The sequence below is a fragment of the Zea mays genome, chromosome 8 (genome assembly GCF_902167145.1).
Source record: "Zea mays cultivar B73 chromosome 8, Zm-B73-REFERENCE-NAM-5.0, whole genome shotgun sequence".
NCBI classification, from domain to species: Eukaryota; Viridiplantae; Streptophyta; class Magnoliopsida; order Poales; family Poaceae; genus Zea; species Zea mays.
The window spans coordinates 14,516,992-14,532,316 of record NC_050103.1 but is presented as its reverse complement, the minus strand read 5'-3'; the positions used below and the strand labels follow the sequence as shown (position 1 = coordinate 14,532,316).

At 42.4% G+C, this 15,325-nt stretch overlaps 1 protein-coding gene and 1 long non-coding RNA gene across 4 annotated transcripts; one reads left to right on the top strand and one right to left on the bottom strand.

The window, feature by feature from the left end:
• Positions 1 to 1,470: 1,470 nt before the first annotated feature.
• On the bottom strand, positions 1,471 to 1,936 carry LOC103634822 (uncharacterized). Its single transcript, XR_002264083.1, has 3 exons — positions 1,853 to 1,936; positions 1,714 to 1,764; positions 1,471 to 1,530 (listed from the first exon to the last, which is right to left on the bottom strand). It is a non-coding gene; the product is annotated as an uncharacterized lncRNA (long non-coding RNA).
• Positions 1,937 to 5,530: 3,594 nt separating this feature from the next.
• LOC100383901 (uncharacterized) lies at positions 5,531 to 14,848 on the top strand. Of its 3 annotated transcripts, none has more exons than XM_020542267.3 (12): positions 5,531 to 5,785; positions 5,877 to 5,947; positions 6,644 to 6,768; positions 7,471 to 7,512; positions 9,628 to 9,730; positions 9,842 to 9,951; positions 12,045 to 12,154; positions 12,237 to 12,327; positions 12,556 to 12,987; positions 13,149 to 13,267; positions 13,740 to 14,076; positions 14,170 to 14,848. In XM_020542267.3, the coding sequence occupies exons 1-12, from the start codon at positions 5,685 to 5,687 to the stop codon at positions 14,239 to 14,241; spliced, it is 1,713 nt and encodes a 570-aa protein (XP_020397856.1). In that variant the 5' UTR covers positions 5,531 to 5,684; the 3' UTR covers positions 14,242 to 14,848. The 3 variants fall into 3 exon arrangements, with proteins under 3 accessions (XP_020397856.1, XP_020397855.1, NP_001349153.1); NM_001362224.1 differs by having other exon boundaries at positions 5,615 to 5,785; positions 14,196 to 14,823; XM_020542266.2 differs by lacking the exon at positions 6,644 to 6,768 and having other exon boundaries at positions 5,536 to 5,785; positions 14,196 to 14,833.
• Positions 14,849 to 15,325: the final 477 nt, after the last annotated feature.

The following is a 15,325-nucleotide window of genomic DNA, read 5'->3' as shown; positions in this document are numbered from 1 at the left end:
TCCAAAACCAGTTTTTAAAGTGAGGAGACCTGTTACCTTTGACACCTGAATATATTATGCTACTGAATATACTATGCTACTGGATGAGTAGAACAAGAACCATAATATACTTTCACCAGTTAGCGCATTAACAGGTTGAACAGTTGCCAGATATAATTACCTTAGATGAAATAAATGGTGTTTTGCTGAGGTCAAAGCATTCTGGAGGAAGATACCTGAAAAAGAATAGAAAATAATTTGTAGCGAGACATCCCTGTCGTTCTAAAATGGCCATAAAAAGAAAACAATGATGTCCTGTCAATAATAAAAATTAAATGTATGCATCACTCACTTGTTCAAGGCATTATACGAAACACCAAGAATCAGTTTCATCCCTCTTTTTCCTATTCCTAGAGTTGGTGAGAGGGGAAACCTTAACTGGAGCAAAAAAACAGCAAGAATCAGTTTGTTGGGAGCGTAGTAAAACTTAAGCAAGAAAGAGATACTACCATAGGTTTACATAAAACAACAAGAACAACAGACCTTAGTAACCATCAATTACCATAGATGAGCAAGGTTTTGTATCCTGATCTAGCAACCATGGCCGGTTGTCAAGCAATATAAGGAACTGATTCTTGGTATGAGGGCAAAAAAATATTGTCAGTTCTGCAAGATATGATTGTATAACCCTGCATTTAAAATGAAAGAAAACCTTGTTTACTTCCCCATTCATAGTAAATAGACATGAATTTACTAAAATTTACAAAGTATACCAGGTTATCGGAGTCTACAAAATGGGTTATCGGATTTTACAAAAATATTGATACTCTAACATAGCTCTATAGCTGGAGTCTACAAAACCTATATAGTATAAAACAATCATTTTAATACATACACTAAACAAAAATAAGTAATTCATGTTCTATTATTGCATAACGGATAGCAACACAAGATTACAAGAAACCCACAGAATATTGTATCATATAACATCAAATACATGGATAACTGTATTTTTTTCTGAAACGAAGAAGAGCTGCATATTTTTATAGTAAGAATATGAGAAAATGAGAGGGGGGTAAGGAGCCCCTATGAAAGCAGAGCCTGCCTATACACACAAAAACACTACAATAAACTCACGCACTCACAAAACTTAGTGCAAAAGTGCCATCCATGATAGACTTTTTGATAGAGATCAAGGACAAGTGACAAGTCTACATGGGATACTGCTATAAAGTTTTGGTGCATAGTGGTTTGTGTTTGATGTTTATTCCCGGTGTGCAGAGGGGTGGGTGTGTTCATTAATTGCAAAGCTCTTGCCTTATGTTTAAAAAAGAAAAGACATGCCCAAATAGAAACAAAAGAGAGACAACTATGATTTTATAAAACATGTTGGCCAGTTTGGCTGTGCCTCCAGGCAACAACCCAGGGTGTCAATTTTGGGCTGTCGGCACCCTGCCTGCAAGGTCGTACATAGAACGACCACACTATCTCCTGAACATCTTGCTGATATAAGCCAGTTTGGCCCGTGATAACACTTGAATCAACATATGCCTGTCAAAAATGGAAGACATGCATTAATTTCAATAGACAACATGTAAAATGGTAACAACTAATCGGTAAGTATTATATACGACAAAAAAACATATCACAATTATCATCACACATAAGTCTAGAATCAGTAATATGAAAAGTGTAAGTAACTGACAGTTACAAGTAATTCAAGAGCTCTCTTACAGGGTATGATGGATCTTGGACCGCAATTGTCACATTAGATCCAAAAAGTACCTAAAATGTTGAATTAGGAGAATCATTAGCAAACAATTTAAGATGAATTGTAAATTTAAGAATGGGAGAGTCAAATCTGCTTTGGCACCTGCAAGCGAGATATGTTACATTTGGCACCATCAGAGACAAATATGTCTGAATCTTCAATACCAAGGTCCGTATAGTAGGTTGCAGCAATAGCTGCCCTGAGTTTCTGCATTAGCAATCAGCATGACATTTTATGACACTGAAGAAGCTTATACATGAAATTTAAGAACAGAGCATGACAATCTGCTTTAAACTAAGAAGTAATACATTAGAAAACAGTAACCCTTAATAATTAGAGAATCAGATATCGTAACAATAAGAAGTAAAAAAACAATAATCCTTTGCTCAACAAATCCTCAATCTGCGTCAAAGAACTTATAAATAAAAGACGACCTATCTTTGTGTCCAGTTTTCTCCATGAAATATTTATGTAAAGCTTCACATAGTATAGATGTTAGATAAGTATCTGAATTAGCCTGTTAATGCAATGAAAATTGCTGATACCACCACACGGTACCTTTTCACCTTGCTCAGCTCCATAACCGCTGTTGCTATCAATTGTTGACAAGGCATGTGCTGGTCTCTGTGTTTACAAATAGACAGATAAAAAATAATGTAATTGTAAAAGAGATATTAAGCAGCAACAAATGCAAGTGTTTTTTCAACTATAAAACTGAAAGTACCGGAACACTGGGATTTCTTTTTTGGGTTGAATATATATGATTAACATGTCCAACACTTTATAGTAGAAGAATCAGATCAAAATCAACATGTTGAAAGGAGATGACTTCAGAGCAGAATTGCGCGCGCTCGACCTTGTCGCATTTGATGGACCTGGAGACGGCAACGACCTTGATCCTGCTGGGAAGCATGACATGGCAACAAGATTAGAATTGTACTGTACTGTGCAAGCTAGCAAGATGAGAGAGGCAAGCAGCTGCTGTTCCTTCGAGAAGAAGCTTTCACCCAGCACATGACGACACGCGGATGGGATAGCGTTTGGCAGCTCCACCTACCGATGCTACCAAAGAAAAGGGGAATCTTTGCTAGGTCGTCTTCGTTCAAGGACACCGGCAGAGGCGCGCTCCAGATCTCGCCCGTACGTCCATGAACCTGGCGGGCGAGTGAAGCGGAGGAGGAGTGCGGGCGCGGGGAGAGCGAGGTGGAGGAGGAGAAGGACGGCAGCGACAGCGAGCTCCGCGCGCTGAACGTGGTCGCGGTGGTGAAGGAGGACGTGGAGGCGGAGGCGGTGGAGGTGAAGGACAGGTCCAGCGCGCCGGCGCCGGCGTCCGCGAGCGCGGGAGGGAAGTGCGGGGAGAGGCCAGCGTCGGAGGAGAGCGGGGAGAAGGACGCGGGGTCGTGGACGTCCCCCATTGGCGGTGGTGGTGGTGCTTGGATCGGTCGGTACCTGGGAGGCGCGGACGGTGTCCTCTCGGGAGCCAATGAATCCATGGGAGAAGACGACGGCGAACCTAGCTTGATCCCGGGGCACGCCGCTCTCGGCGAGGTGGCGGCCGTCGCGGAGCCTGAGCCTGCGCGCCGTTGAAGTCGTGCGTGCGCTGAATCGGGCGAGGTTGAAGTCGTGTGCGTAAATGGCGGAGCTGGCGGAGCGGTTGAGGCCGTGGTCGTGGGGGAGGAGGTCGAGGTCGTGGGCATCCTGCAGAGCGCCGTCGCTAGAGTGGAGGCGGCAGGCGCCATAGCCTAGGGTGTAGAAGGCAGGCGCGGTATAGGATGGGCTGAAGAATGGGCCGCACCATCGTTGGGCCGCATACACCGCTCGAACACAGGCACTGCTATGGTATTATTTGATTAGTGCCATACCGGCCACCCAGAGCATTGAAACGTGACTTATAAGCGTTGGTGTGTGTTGGTTGTTGCTCAGACACGTTGGTGTGTGTTGTTTGTTGCTCGGACTAATGTCTCTGGTTGCAAGAACAAGAATTTTTTTGGCGCGGTTCTGAGCAGAACGGGTTCAGAGGCAGAACGGCAGAACTTGTCAGAGGCAGACTACTATTGCTTACTTAATAAGTAGTAGAGATGAGTTTTCCCTTATAAGGTTTTCTCATGTAAAGTTTTTAATGAGGCAATATCAACATATGCACATGCTATATCATCTATCTATCCATTTTTTCCTACGAGGTTTTTTTTTTGGAAGAAGATGTTTGCATGACGGATTCATTGGATATGATTCTAATACTTTAACGATGATCACGTCAAGACATGGACTCGATCAAGGGGGAGTGTTGAGGATCAGTGACGTGGATTAATCTCGTCCATTAATCTAGATTAAGCAGTTAACAAGTGAAGGGTTGTGTCTGTCTGAGATAGCAGTTTCACGTCTGTTCAAGATGTATATATATGTGTACACAATCATTAATGAAATACTAGTCGGTTCCCCGTGCGTTGCGACGGCTTACAACAATACCCACGTAAACTATCTATCAAAAAAAATTCAAGATTTTTATTGATTGTCTCCGCTCTCTGTATAATATATTTTTTGATTTGGCTAACTGATGTTATTGTTTACTTCATGGAAATATGTCTTTGTACAACACAGCCAATAAAGTGGGCGATTAGAAGAGAGTTCACAACGATTGACTGAATGAACAGAGATTATAAAATGACATAATTTCATCATACAGAGAACAAATAAGAGAAAATTTGTGAGATCAAGTTTATAAAATAAGTCCCATGAAGTCAAACTTATAAAAAAGATAGATCAAAATATAGAGTGATTGCTAAAGTCAAGCATCAATAAAAACTGGATGCGCTCCATATAAATTACGCTACTTCGTAGCAATTAGTAACGTTTAAAACCAACAAATAACCTTTTATTTTGCTGTTAGTGTGACAAATCATTGATGTTCCATCCAATTCAGCAACCTCAAACACCATGTAGTCAATTGCGCCAATGTGGTTTCAGAAACGACCTAATGCTTGCAAGAGCAAAGAACGTCGTGTCGTGCTTGGGCTGTAGCCTCGGCCCAGCCCGACACGATTATTTTTTATTTTACAAAAAACCGTATATACCTATATACAATTTATATTCAATATTAAAACATTTTAGCGTGATGTTCTACTGGTTAGACAATTTCACCTAGTGTCTCCTGCCCTTTTTCCATTAGGGCATGGGTTCGAACCCCACATCCTGCACCGTTTTTTAACATTTTACGCCGATTTAATTAAATGGATCGACGGGCTAATGGGCTGGCCCGAAACATTTAGCAGACGGGCATGACGTGCCTGTGCGCTGATTTAATTAAATGGGCATGACGTGCCTGTGCGCTGATTTAATTAAATGGATCGACAGTCTAACGGGCTGGCCCGACACAGTTAGCGGGCCGGCATGACGTGCCTGTGCCATAGTTGTTGCCCGCGTGCATCTAGCCCGTGTCGGGCGTCGTTTGACATCTATAAACGTGCAGCAGATTAATTTGAAATAGTTGTGAGGGATTATTTGTAAAAAAATGACGCATGACGTCTGTTATTAATTTGAAATAGTTGTGAGGGGTTATTGGTAAAAAAATGACGTATGACGACCGTTGAAACCGGTGCTTTAAGTATAGTATAGATCAGTTCTCTCCATTTCGTCATTTCTCCAAATAAAATAGTTAATTTTCTCGAACCATCACCATAATATAAAAGTTGCATTTTTTAAATAGATTCCGAAGAATTCTCTTGTCCTTCTGTCGTTTCTCGGGATCACCGGCAAGGCAAGGCAAGGCAAGGCAAGGCAAGCGAGGCGAGGCGCCGAGGCCAGGTGAAGCATCCGAACGGTCCCGAAGAAAGACGACTCAGCAGTCAGCACAAGGACAAGGTTACCAAACGCTCCAAGTCCAAACCCCTCTCCTCCCCCGCGTCCCGCGAGCTCCGTCACCGCCGCCGCTGGCGAGATGTCATCGGTGACCCGCCCTCAGCGGGAGGCCGACTTTGCACGCTTCCCGTCGTCCACCCCCATCGTCATCGACAACGGCGCTTCTACCTTCCGCATCGGGTACGAGCTCCTGCCGCGCCGGGCACTCCCCAAACCCAAACCCTAGCTGGGCCTTCCAGTTTTCTGTAAAGTGGCGGTTGCCTCCGTGCAGGTGGGCGGGCGAGGCGGAGCCGCGCCTTTCGTTCCGCAATGTCGTGCAGAGGCCGCGCCACCGCAGCACTGGTACGCCGCCTTACACTGCGGAGAATGTTATTTCGTGTTAATTTGGTGGTTGAAGGCTGCATGGAAATGTGGATTTTCTGTTCTCGTGTTTGCTTAGTTGCTCCTTGCTGTTCGGTTTCAGAACTTGAGTCCGCAGTTTCCCGCTAGTGGGAATTTTAGTTTACTCTTAAAAATCGTTATTATCGTGGGGGATTAAGAGTGTTTACTCTTTTCTTTGTTGTTTATGTGCCTTGTGCGACACTACGTTGATCATTTGGGACGGTTATAGAGTTTGATTTCCAATACCACTAAGCTGATTTCCATTTGTTTGTGTGACTTCACTATTGTCTACATGCACTAATTCTGTGGTAGTGCACGGGAATTGGATACAAATTGAAATTTTAGTTTTCTGCATATCTGCATAGACTCGATAGGATTTTGTTTTATGATCCTATGTTACTTACTTTTATCTGTTTCATGTACTTGTGCTACAAGTAATCCTACAAAATGTTCTAAAGACCAGATATCTCTACTGTTATCATTGTGTTTGCTGAGAGCTCTGTAAGCTTCATATTGTTTTGAATGATTATATGTAAGGAACAGAAATTTACCTTTTCAAGGTCTCAACCCTCATGTATGTGTTAATCAACAGACTTGCAAGAGGTTTAATGGAAGTTTCATTATTCAACTCATTGTATTCTAATTTCCACGGTACAGGTGAAACTGTCTCAATTGTTGGGGACACTGACCCATCTCTAATGAAATTCTTTGACTGCACAAGATCGGCAGTTCGCTCTCCATTTGACGATGATGTTGTCTATCAGTTCGAGTACATGGAATATGTTTGTTCTCAGACACCATCCACCAGTTTTTAGTTCTCAGTAGATATATAGATGGTTCTTTGTTATTCATATTTAATTTTGAAGATAGATAAACCAGTGATCAATCTGTTTCATCACCCTTCTGTAGAACACATTAAAACAACTACATTATTGATAAATCACATTAGACGTTTAACGTTTTAATTAGGAAAAAAACCACTAAAGTACTACCATGGTTTTTAAAGCGGTAAGGCGAGCCAAGGCGTTGGACCACCGCCTGGACGCCGAGGCGACGCCTAGGCGAGGTAGGCGGGCAAGGCGCCTAGGTGTTGGACCTCCGCCTGGACGCCTAGGCGACGCCTTAAGAACAGGGAGTACTACATGTGTTAACTGATATTTTTTATGTCCATAATCCATTGTTGAAACATTATGGTAAAAGACATTGTCAAAGCAAAATAGTGAAATACCCCCTAAACTGTTTTATATTGAGTAATTGCTCCATTATTAGCCAAGTGATCATCCATCTCATGATTCGGATGGTCCCCTGTAATGGCAGTAAATGCAAATTGTAATCTTACAACTCAAAGATATAAAGAAAACATGTGATTTCTTATTTTTCTGGATCATAATGTTTACACTCTAGGGTCGTAGGGCATATTCCTTTTTCCCTTGCTTTTGTTCTTTTTTTTTCTTGTCTGATACAGTGTTATTTATCGATTTCAGATTCTTGACTATGGCTTTGATCGATTAGGTGTCGATTCAGAGGTAAATTTGCACTGTCCTAGGTTTCTTTCCAAAATAATTTATATTTTTTCTTCTCTTGTTGTTGAACTATTGCATTCGATACATAAGAAAAATGCTGGTTTAGCTAGTCTTGTTGAATCACAAGAGAATTGGGTTGTTTATGTATGATGTAATAAACTATCAGTTCAGTGTGTGTAATGAATCTGATGATAATGGGTTATCTCGAGATGCAGATCTTAGAGTTCTTATATTGTACAGAGTTCATCAATAGAAATTTTCAAGTCAGTAGAGTGTCCTAATATTTCCAGGAGGAACTTGAGCTGCAGCCTTTCATAAAGGCGAGGCAAATGAAATGACAATAAATGAGTGGTATTGAGCTACTTTACTTTAACCCGATCGAGGTGGTATTGAGCTACTTTACGAACGAGGTGGTTGTGGTTACAGAAGACTGAACCCGAGCGGCCATGGACCCTTTTTCCTATTAAGCTGCATAAATCGGTGCACTCTTTCCTTTCTATGGCTGTTGAAACTGTGGTCGGGAATGAGAAGCAGACTCTGTTTTGGAAGGACAGGTGGCTGCATGGGCGGTGCTTAGAGGACCTGGCACCAAAAATCTTTGCCTTGGTGCCTAAAAGAAGAATTAATCGACGCACAGTTCATGAAGCCTTATTAAATCACGAGTGAGTTAAGGATATACAGGGATCCCTATCCGTGGAGGTGCTCTTGGAGTTCCTGGATCTGGCAGAATGTTTAGCTAATTTTGAGCTGCAGCCGGATGTCTTGGATTCTCACATCTGGAGGCTTTCCCCTTCCGGTCAATACTCAAGTAAATCGGCGTGTGAAAATTTCTTCCAAGGCTCAATTTCTTTCAGCCCTTGGGAGCGTATTTGGAAATCATGGGCACCTAACAAGTGTAAATTCTTCATCTGGCTCGCTGCCCACAAGAGATGTTGGACTGCAGATCGACTCGCCAAGAGAAATTTGCCGCACCCAGCCACCTGTCCATTCTGCGACCAAGCGGACGAGACTATTGACCATGTGCTGACAAATTGTGTGTTTGCCCGGCAGTTTTGGTTTAATCTTCTGGGGCGCTTCAACGTACAAATTCTTCCACCATTGGCTGAAGATGAGAGCCTGTAGGGTTGGTGGAGCAGAGAAAGCTTGAGAGTTCATGATCTGGCCCAAAGAGGTTTTAGTTCCCTAGTTATCCTAGGTGCTTGGATCCTATGGAAGCATCGTAATTTGTGCGTGTTCGAAGGTGCTGCGCCTAATTTGGCTAGGGCCCTGCTCCTTGCTGAAGAAGAGGCTTACTTGTGGGTGTTGGCCAGGGCTCGGGGGATTTCCTTCCTTTCAGCCCTAGAGCCTGTTGAGTAATGTAGCTGCCCTTGGTCGTTTTTTTCTGGTGTAGCACGTGCGTGTTTGTTTGTCTAAGTGTTAGCTAGTGCTGTTAGTGTGTGGGTTGTACTCGGGGTTCTCAAACCCCTTTCCTTCTTTAATATAATGATACACAACTCTCCCGTGTTCGAGAAAAAAAACTACTTTACTTTAAATACAAAATGAGCATGGGTTGTCAAGTTAACTATGCTGTTAAGTTTGTCCTCCTTACCAGTCCATGGTACCAAAACATAAACAAGGAAGAGTTGGCTTCCTATTTCAGCACTTCCATCTTCCCATAGTGTAATTGTTGCACATTGCTTCAGTTATGTTAATTCGCATCAGACATGCAGACACTTAGGGGGTGTTTGAGAGTGAAGTTTTTCCACAGTTTTGGAAGAATACTGCAGCATTCTCAAAAATTGCAGTATTACATACAGAATGGTGTTTGGCAAGCTAGCTAAAGTCTCTGTTTTCAAAACTGAAATATTGCAAATACTTTAGTTGTTTTAAGGTATTCTAAACTAAGGTCTGGACCTCGGTTTCTAAAATTGTAGTATTTAAAACTGTGGTATTGTCATGATTGAAGTGTACTGTAGTATTTCAAAAACTGTGGTTTCCAAAAACTTTGTTCCCAAACAGGGCTATGTTATCTGTTCGTATATATCCTATACCAGAAATTCATGCCTTCTCTTTCTTCAACCAAACTGTTATTCGGCTGAGTGTTGTTGAAAGCTAACAATGATGCTCAACACTCGACAGGTGGGCCATCCAATTCTTATGACAGAATGTGAATGTAATCCGTCCTTTTCTCGAGCCCGAATGTCAGAACTACTTTTCGAGACATATGGTGTACCATCCATAGGTAATAATTTCTCTGATCTTGATGTTATGAGCTGCATATAGTTATATGGCATTAGTTACTTTATCATAAGTTTTGCAATGCTGATGCTGCTGCTTTCTATCTGATATGTAGCATTTGGCATTGACAACGCGTTTAGTTATAAGTACAATCAGAAACTTGGAAACTGTAACGAAGACGGGCTGGCTATTTCATGTGAACATGGAACTTGTCATGTTGTTCCAGTAAGTTCTTGTCCCGAAGATACACCTCTCTCCAACTTTCACCAGATATAAAATGTTTGCCTGATTTTGTCTTCCATCCAGTAATATAAATGCAGTGCATATGTGTTTTCAATATTGCACTTCATGTTTAATAATATTTAACAACTAGAATTCTATCTATTGATGAAGGACAGGCCTGGCGCAGTGGTGAGAAGCCTTCCCACTGAGCCAAAGGTCCTGTGTTCAATGCAGCCTCTCTACAAAATGCAAGGGCAAGGCTTGCCTCGGCTATTCCTTCCCCAGACCCCACTCATGCGGGAGCCGCTAGCATTGGGTCTATCCTTTTTAGAATTGTATCTATTGATAATTCTGTGGTAAAAAAAAAGGGAACTACCACTGCTGAAGACTACTTTCACATGCAGCTACAGCTACAGCATATTTTTATTGATATCCAAAGATGCTATCATTATCCATGTTTCTAAGGGAAATTGTTCACTGATACTGTTAGAGTGCTGTATAGGAGTTACATGTTTGCCCCTTTTTAATGGGCTTTGGCCCACTTGACTCTATATAATACACACCCAACCCCTGGATTAGGGTTAGGGTTTCATCATTTCCAACTTGGTACCAGAGCCAATTGTCTCTTCCCTCCCTCCCACCCCACAGCCGACGACCTCCTTCTCCCACCTCTGCCACAGCCCTGCCCCCTCCCCTATAGCCGCCATGGCTTGCTTTCCCTTCCTCCCCGGCGTGTCCTCCCCCCTGCTTCATCCCGACGTGTCCTCCCCCTTGCTCTTGCCACTACCACCACCTCCACCATTTGGCATCGTCGTCTCGGTCACCCTGGACATGACGTGATGTCCTAGCTCTCCAGCTGCTCAGATATCTCTTGTAGTCGGGGCTCCTCTGAGCGCCTCTGTCATGCCTGCCAGCTCGGCCGTCATTCTCACCTTCCCTTTTCCATTTCCATGTCCAGGGTTGCTCAGGCCTTTGGTCTTCTCTCATTTTCTCTGGAATTTCCCTCTGTGGCTCAAGTCCGACAACTTTCCCACCCTCACCCACTTCTTCGCTTCATCGCTTGGGTGTCTACCCAGTTCCGTCGTCTGGTTCATGCACTACAGTGCGATCACGACCGCAAGTTCGACAACTTCGCCTCTCGATCCTTCTTTCTCTCCCACAACTTCAGTTGCGCCTCTCACACCCCTACACTTCCCCTCAAAACGGCTGGGCCGAACGGATTATCCGCACCACTACCAACATGATCCGTCGTCTCCTCTTTCAGGCGTCTCTTCCTGCCCTTCAAGGCGATGAGTCACCCTAACCCTAATCCAGGGGTTGGGTGTGTATTATATAGAGTCAAGTGCGCCAAAGCCCATTACAAAGGGGCAAACATGTAACTCCTATACAACACACTAACAGATACTCCTAGCTGAACAACTTTAGTCAAGCTTGCCTTAATCTAGTGTGATATCACATGTAGTTTTGGGAAAAAATATTATTTCAGTTTTTGTTGGGTTCGACATATGGAATGTCTCATGTTAAATTCATCGTTGAGCGAAAGGGCCTCTAGTTGAGTTGATTAGATGGTCTGAGTAGCACTCCTTAGGTCCTGAGTTCGAATCCCAGTGAGAGCGAATTTCAGGCTGAGGTAAAAAAAGGTCACTCACTGGTTCCCCTGGTTGTGTACACATGAGAGATTGACTTGACCTATGGGGGCAGATCCTTGTGTAGGGGTTGGGAGGGCTCAAAGCACGAGTAAAGATCCGATATATAGGGGGCGGACCCTCATGCTGCACGGGGGGCCAGCTTTCATGACCTTTCTCGGTCGGGGCTCTGATTGAGCTTCTTCTTAATATAATACCGTGGGGGCGGTCTTTCCCCTACCGACCGAGTTTTTTTAACTTCATCGTTGAGTGCATGAACCACAATTTGGATTTTGCTACTTGGTCATGGACATGGTCCTGTAGTAGTCAATAATGAAAAGAAAACTCAACTAGAATCATTAAAGTATTTTTGTGAAATAAAATCTCCTTGAAACTGGCTTTCTCCCCTGTGTATTTCAAATTAAATTGTATATTTCTAAACTAAAAGCCTTGTTTGATCTGGTTTTTCAGTTTTTGAAAGGACAGCCTGTGTTGGGGGCTTGCTGCAGAACCAATATCGGTGGATTTCACATTACTGATTTTCTGAGGCAGCTTCTCTGTCTAAAATATCCCTATCACACGTAGGTGATAGAAGTATATTTCTGGAGTATTCATAGTGTTTGTTTTTCCTACCATGTAACAGTACCATTTTACATTGAACAGGGCAAGTATTTCATGGGAAAAGGCTGAAGAGCTGAAGAAGGAACATTGTTATATAGCTCCTGATTATATGGCAGAGTTGCAGATATTTAAAGTAATAACTTGTATATATTTTTTCTGTTCTTATACAAAGCTTTGAATTCTTGCATTATTTTTTTGAATGAATTTGTATAGGGTGCATAGAGCTTTCTATAGGATTTGATGAATCGTTGTGCTTGTACTTGTGATGGTGATTCTCTTCTTCCAAAAGTATATTAGTTATATGTTTTCTCTGTTACTGAACATTCTTGTAACACAATCGATTGATCACTTGATGCTGCAGAACAATAAGGAAGAAGCTGATGAGAAAATGAGGTATTGGCAGCTACCATGGGTCCCCCCACCAAAGGAAGAACCACCATCTGAGGAAGAACTTGCAAGGAAAGCAGCTTTGAAGGAAAAGGCTGGTCAGCGTTTGCGAGACATGGCTGCTGCAAAGAGATCTCAGAAGATAGTGGAACTAGAAAAACAACTTTCCTATCTGGAGGAACTAATGGAACAACTTGATGAAGCTGAGGAAGAAGAAGCAACAGCTATTCTAGGTAGCTCTGGATATCTTTCCCAGCAGGAAATCAGATCTGCCATTTTAAAAGCATCACAATCTTTAAGGAAAGCAAAAGGGGAGTCCAATGGCAATGATGAGAAAACAGATGCCTCAGCAGTTGATAAGTATCCACTTGTATCTGTTCCTGATGAGACACTGACGCCAGAACAGGTGTGTGTTTGTTCAGTTATTATCTACAGAATTCTATTCATGTGCTTCTAACATCTGGATATTGTGTGTATATTGTAGATACATACTCTTAAATTTACATTACATACCCTGGAATCTCTGACCATTGTTGCATTCCATTTTTGTATATTTTATTTTACCAGTTAAAGGAAAAGAAGAAACAGATATTACTTAAAACCACAACAGAGGGCAAATTGCGCGCAAAGCAGAAACGTGCTGAAGAGGAGGCTTTGCGGGAGAAACAAGAAGAAAAGAGGCGTGCGTAAGTTGTGATGTAACCAGTTTGAAATTTATCTTCCTTATATGCTTTCTTATAAGATACTCCTATTATTCCATGTCTTGTTAATTTTCAGTATTAGTTATCTCAAAGCCACTTTACCAAGTTCCTTCTTTAGATACTACCCCTTGTGGATCAATGTCCAAATATAGGACACAACTACACTGTATTTTGCCATACCAAATAGTGATTACCCTTTATAAATTGTATTTCCAAGCATGTTTTTAATCTTGCATAAGGTAAGGCCCTGTGTTTTTTTAAGAGAAAAAGTCTGAGCCCTGTTGCTGCATTGAACAGGAAAAGAGAATGTGGCTGTGCAACTATGTATTATGTCTCTACAATTCTGTATGAATGGTCTACCTCATGTTTAGATAAACGATCTCAAATCTTTTTTACAATATTTGCCAGGCGTTCTATTCTATACTACTATCGTAAACTGTTTCATTCAACTATGTAGGGAGAACCCAGAGTTATACCTTGAAGAGCTTCGGGCCCGATATTCAGAACTTTCTGATAAATTTGAGCAGAGGAAGCGACAGAAAGTTAATGGTAGTCAGACAAATGGGAACCATAGTTCATCTGCAGGTGTAGGCCGTGGAGAAAGACTAAATGCAGCTCAGAAAGAAAGGATGCGGCTGCTTGCCTCAGCTGCTTTTGATCGGGGCAAAGGTGAGGACACTTTTGGAATGAGAGACGAGGATTGGTTAGTGTACAACAAGATGAGCAAAGACAATGATGATGACAGCAATGATGATGATGAATCGGAACTTGTTCGAATTTCATCGAAGCTCCAGGTAAAGTCCCTGCTTCAAGATTTCCTTCTGGTGGTGAAAATTGTATCCTATCTTAGTTTCATTTCAGATGTCAGCAATTTCAGCTATAATCAGGTACCATTTGATGTTCCACGGTGCAGGAGATTGATCCTACATTTGTGTCCAAATCCGAAGCTGTTCAACTGACTCCGGAGCCACCCAAAGTCCGGCCACTAACCGCTGAGGATTACAGAATTGCCATTGGGATCGAGCGGTTCCGTTGCCCTGAAGTCCTCTTCCAGCCAGGCATGATTGGAATCGACCAGGCCGGCATCGATGAGATGGTCAGCATCTCACTCAGGAGATTAATGGAGGACGAGTCTGTGAAGGAGCGCCTCTGCCAGTCGATCCTTGTCACTGGCGGGAGCTCCCTGTTCCCTGGCATGATCCCTCGGCTGGAGTCTGGGATACGGCAATATCGGCCCTACCTTGCTCCCCTGAAGCTTGTCGGAGCAGCTGACCCCATTTTAGACGCGTGGAGGGGTGCTGCCGCCTTTGCGGCATCAAGCAAGTTCGGCAAACAAACGTTCAGCCTAGCTGATTACGGAGAGCATGGAGAGAACCTGTTTCATCGGTACAACATTGTTTACTCACTATAACCGGAAAATGACATAGTGATCGAACCATCTCAGTCAGGCTATTTATTTAACAGCTGATACAAATTGATGTAGCAACAAAGTTTTTCAAAACTGCAATTGATATTTTTATGTGATTGGAATTGGAGGGTTCAAATGGTGAAGGAATTTCATAAACCTATAATATGTGTGCCTTTTTTTAGTCTTCCCAGGGCACAACTTGTTTAAGAACAGGTGAGCTGAATCCTCTATAAAGCTAAGGTCACTATCGACTATATGGATGGATAAAAAGAACAAAGTTGTCCATGGTTACTTGCATAGGGGCATTTCTTTTTCATTTTCTTTTTTAGTCTCTATTTTGTTATATCTACCATTAATTAAAAAAAGGAACACAGTCTTATATAGGGGGTATGCCTTTTTATTTTATTTTTAAATCTTCTGTTTCTTCAGGGTTCCTAAATCTATTTTTTGTTTTCTTTAACACACATGCGGTACTATCTATAGTCCCTAAAAAAGCACAAAATCAACCCGTGATTACTTTATATAAGGGAAATTGATGGTGAACAATGGCATTGTTCGTAAAAGAAACGATTTTTAGCCCCTAGACTCTATATCAAGTATCATGCATGCTGTGGAAACGCGGAACGCATTTTTAG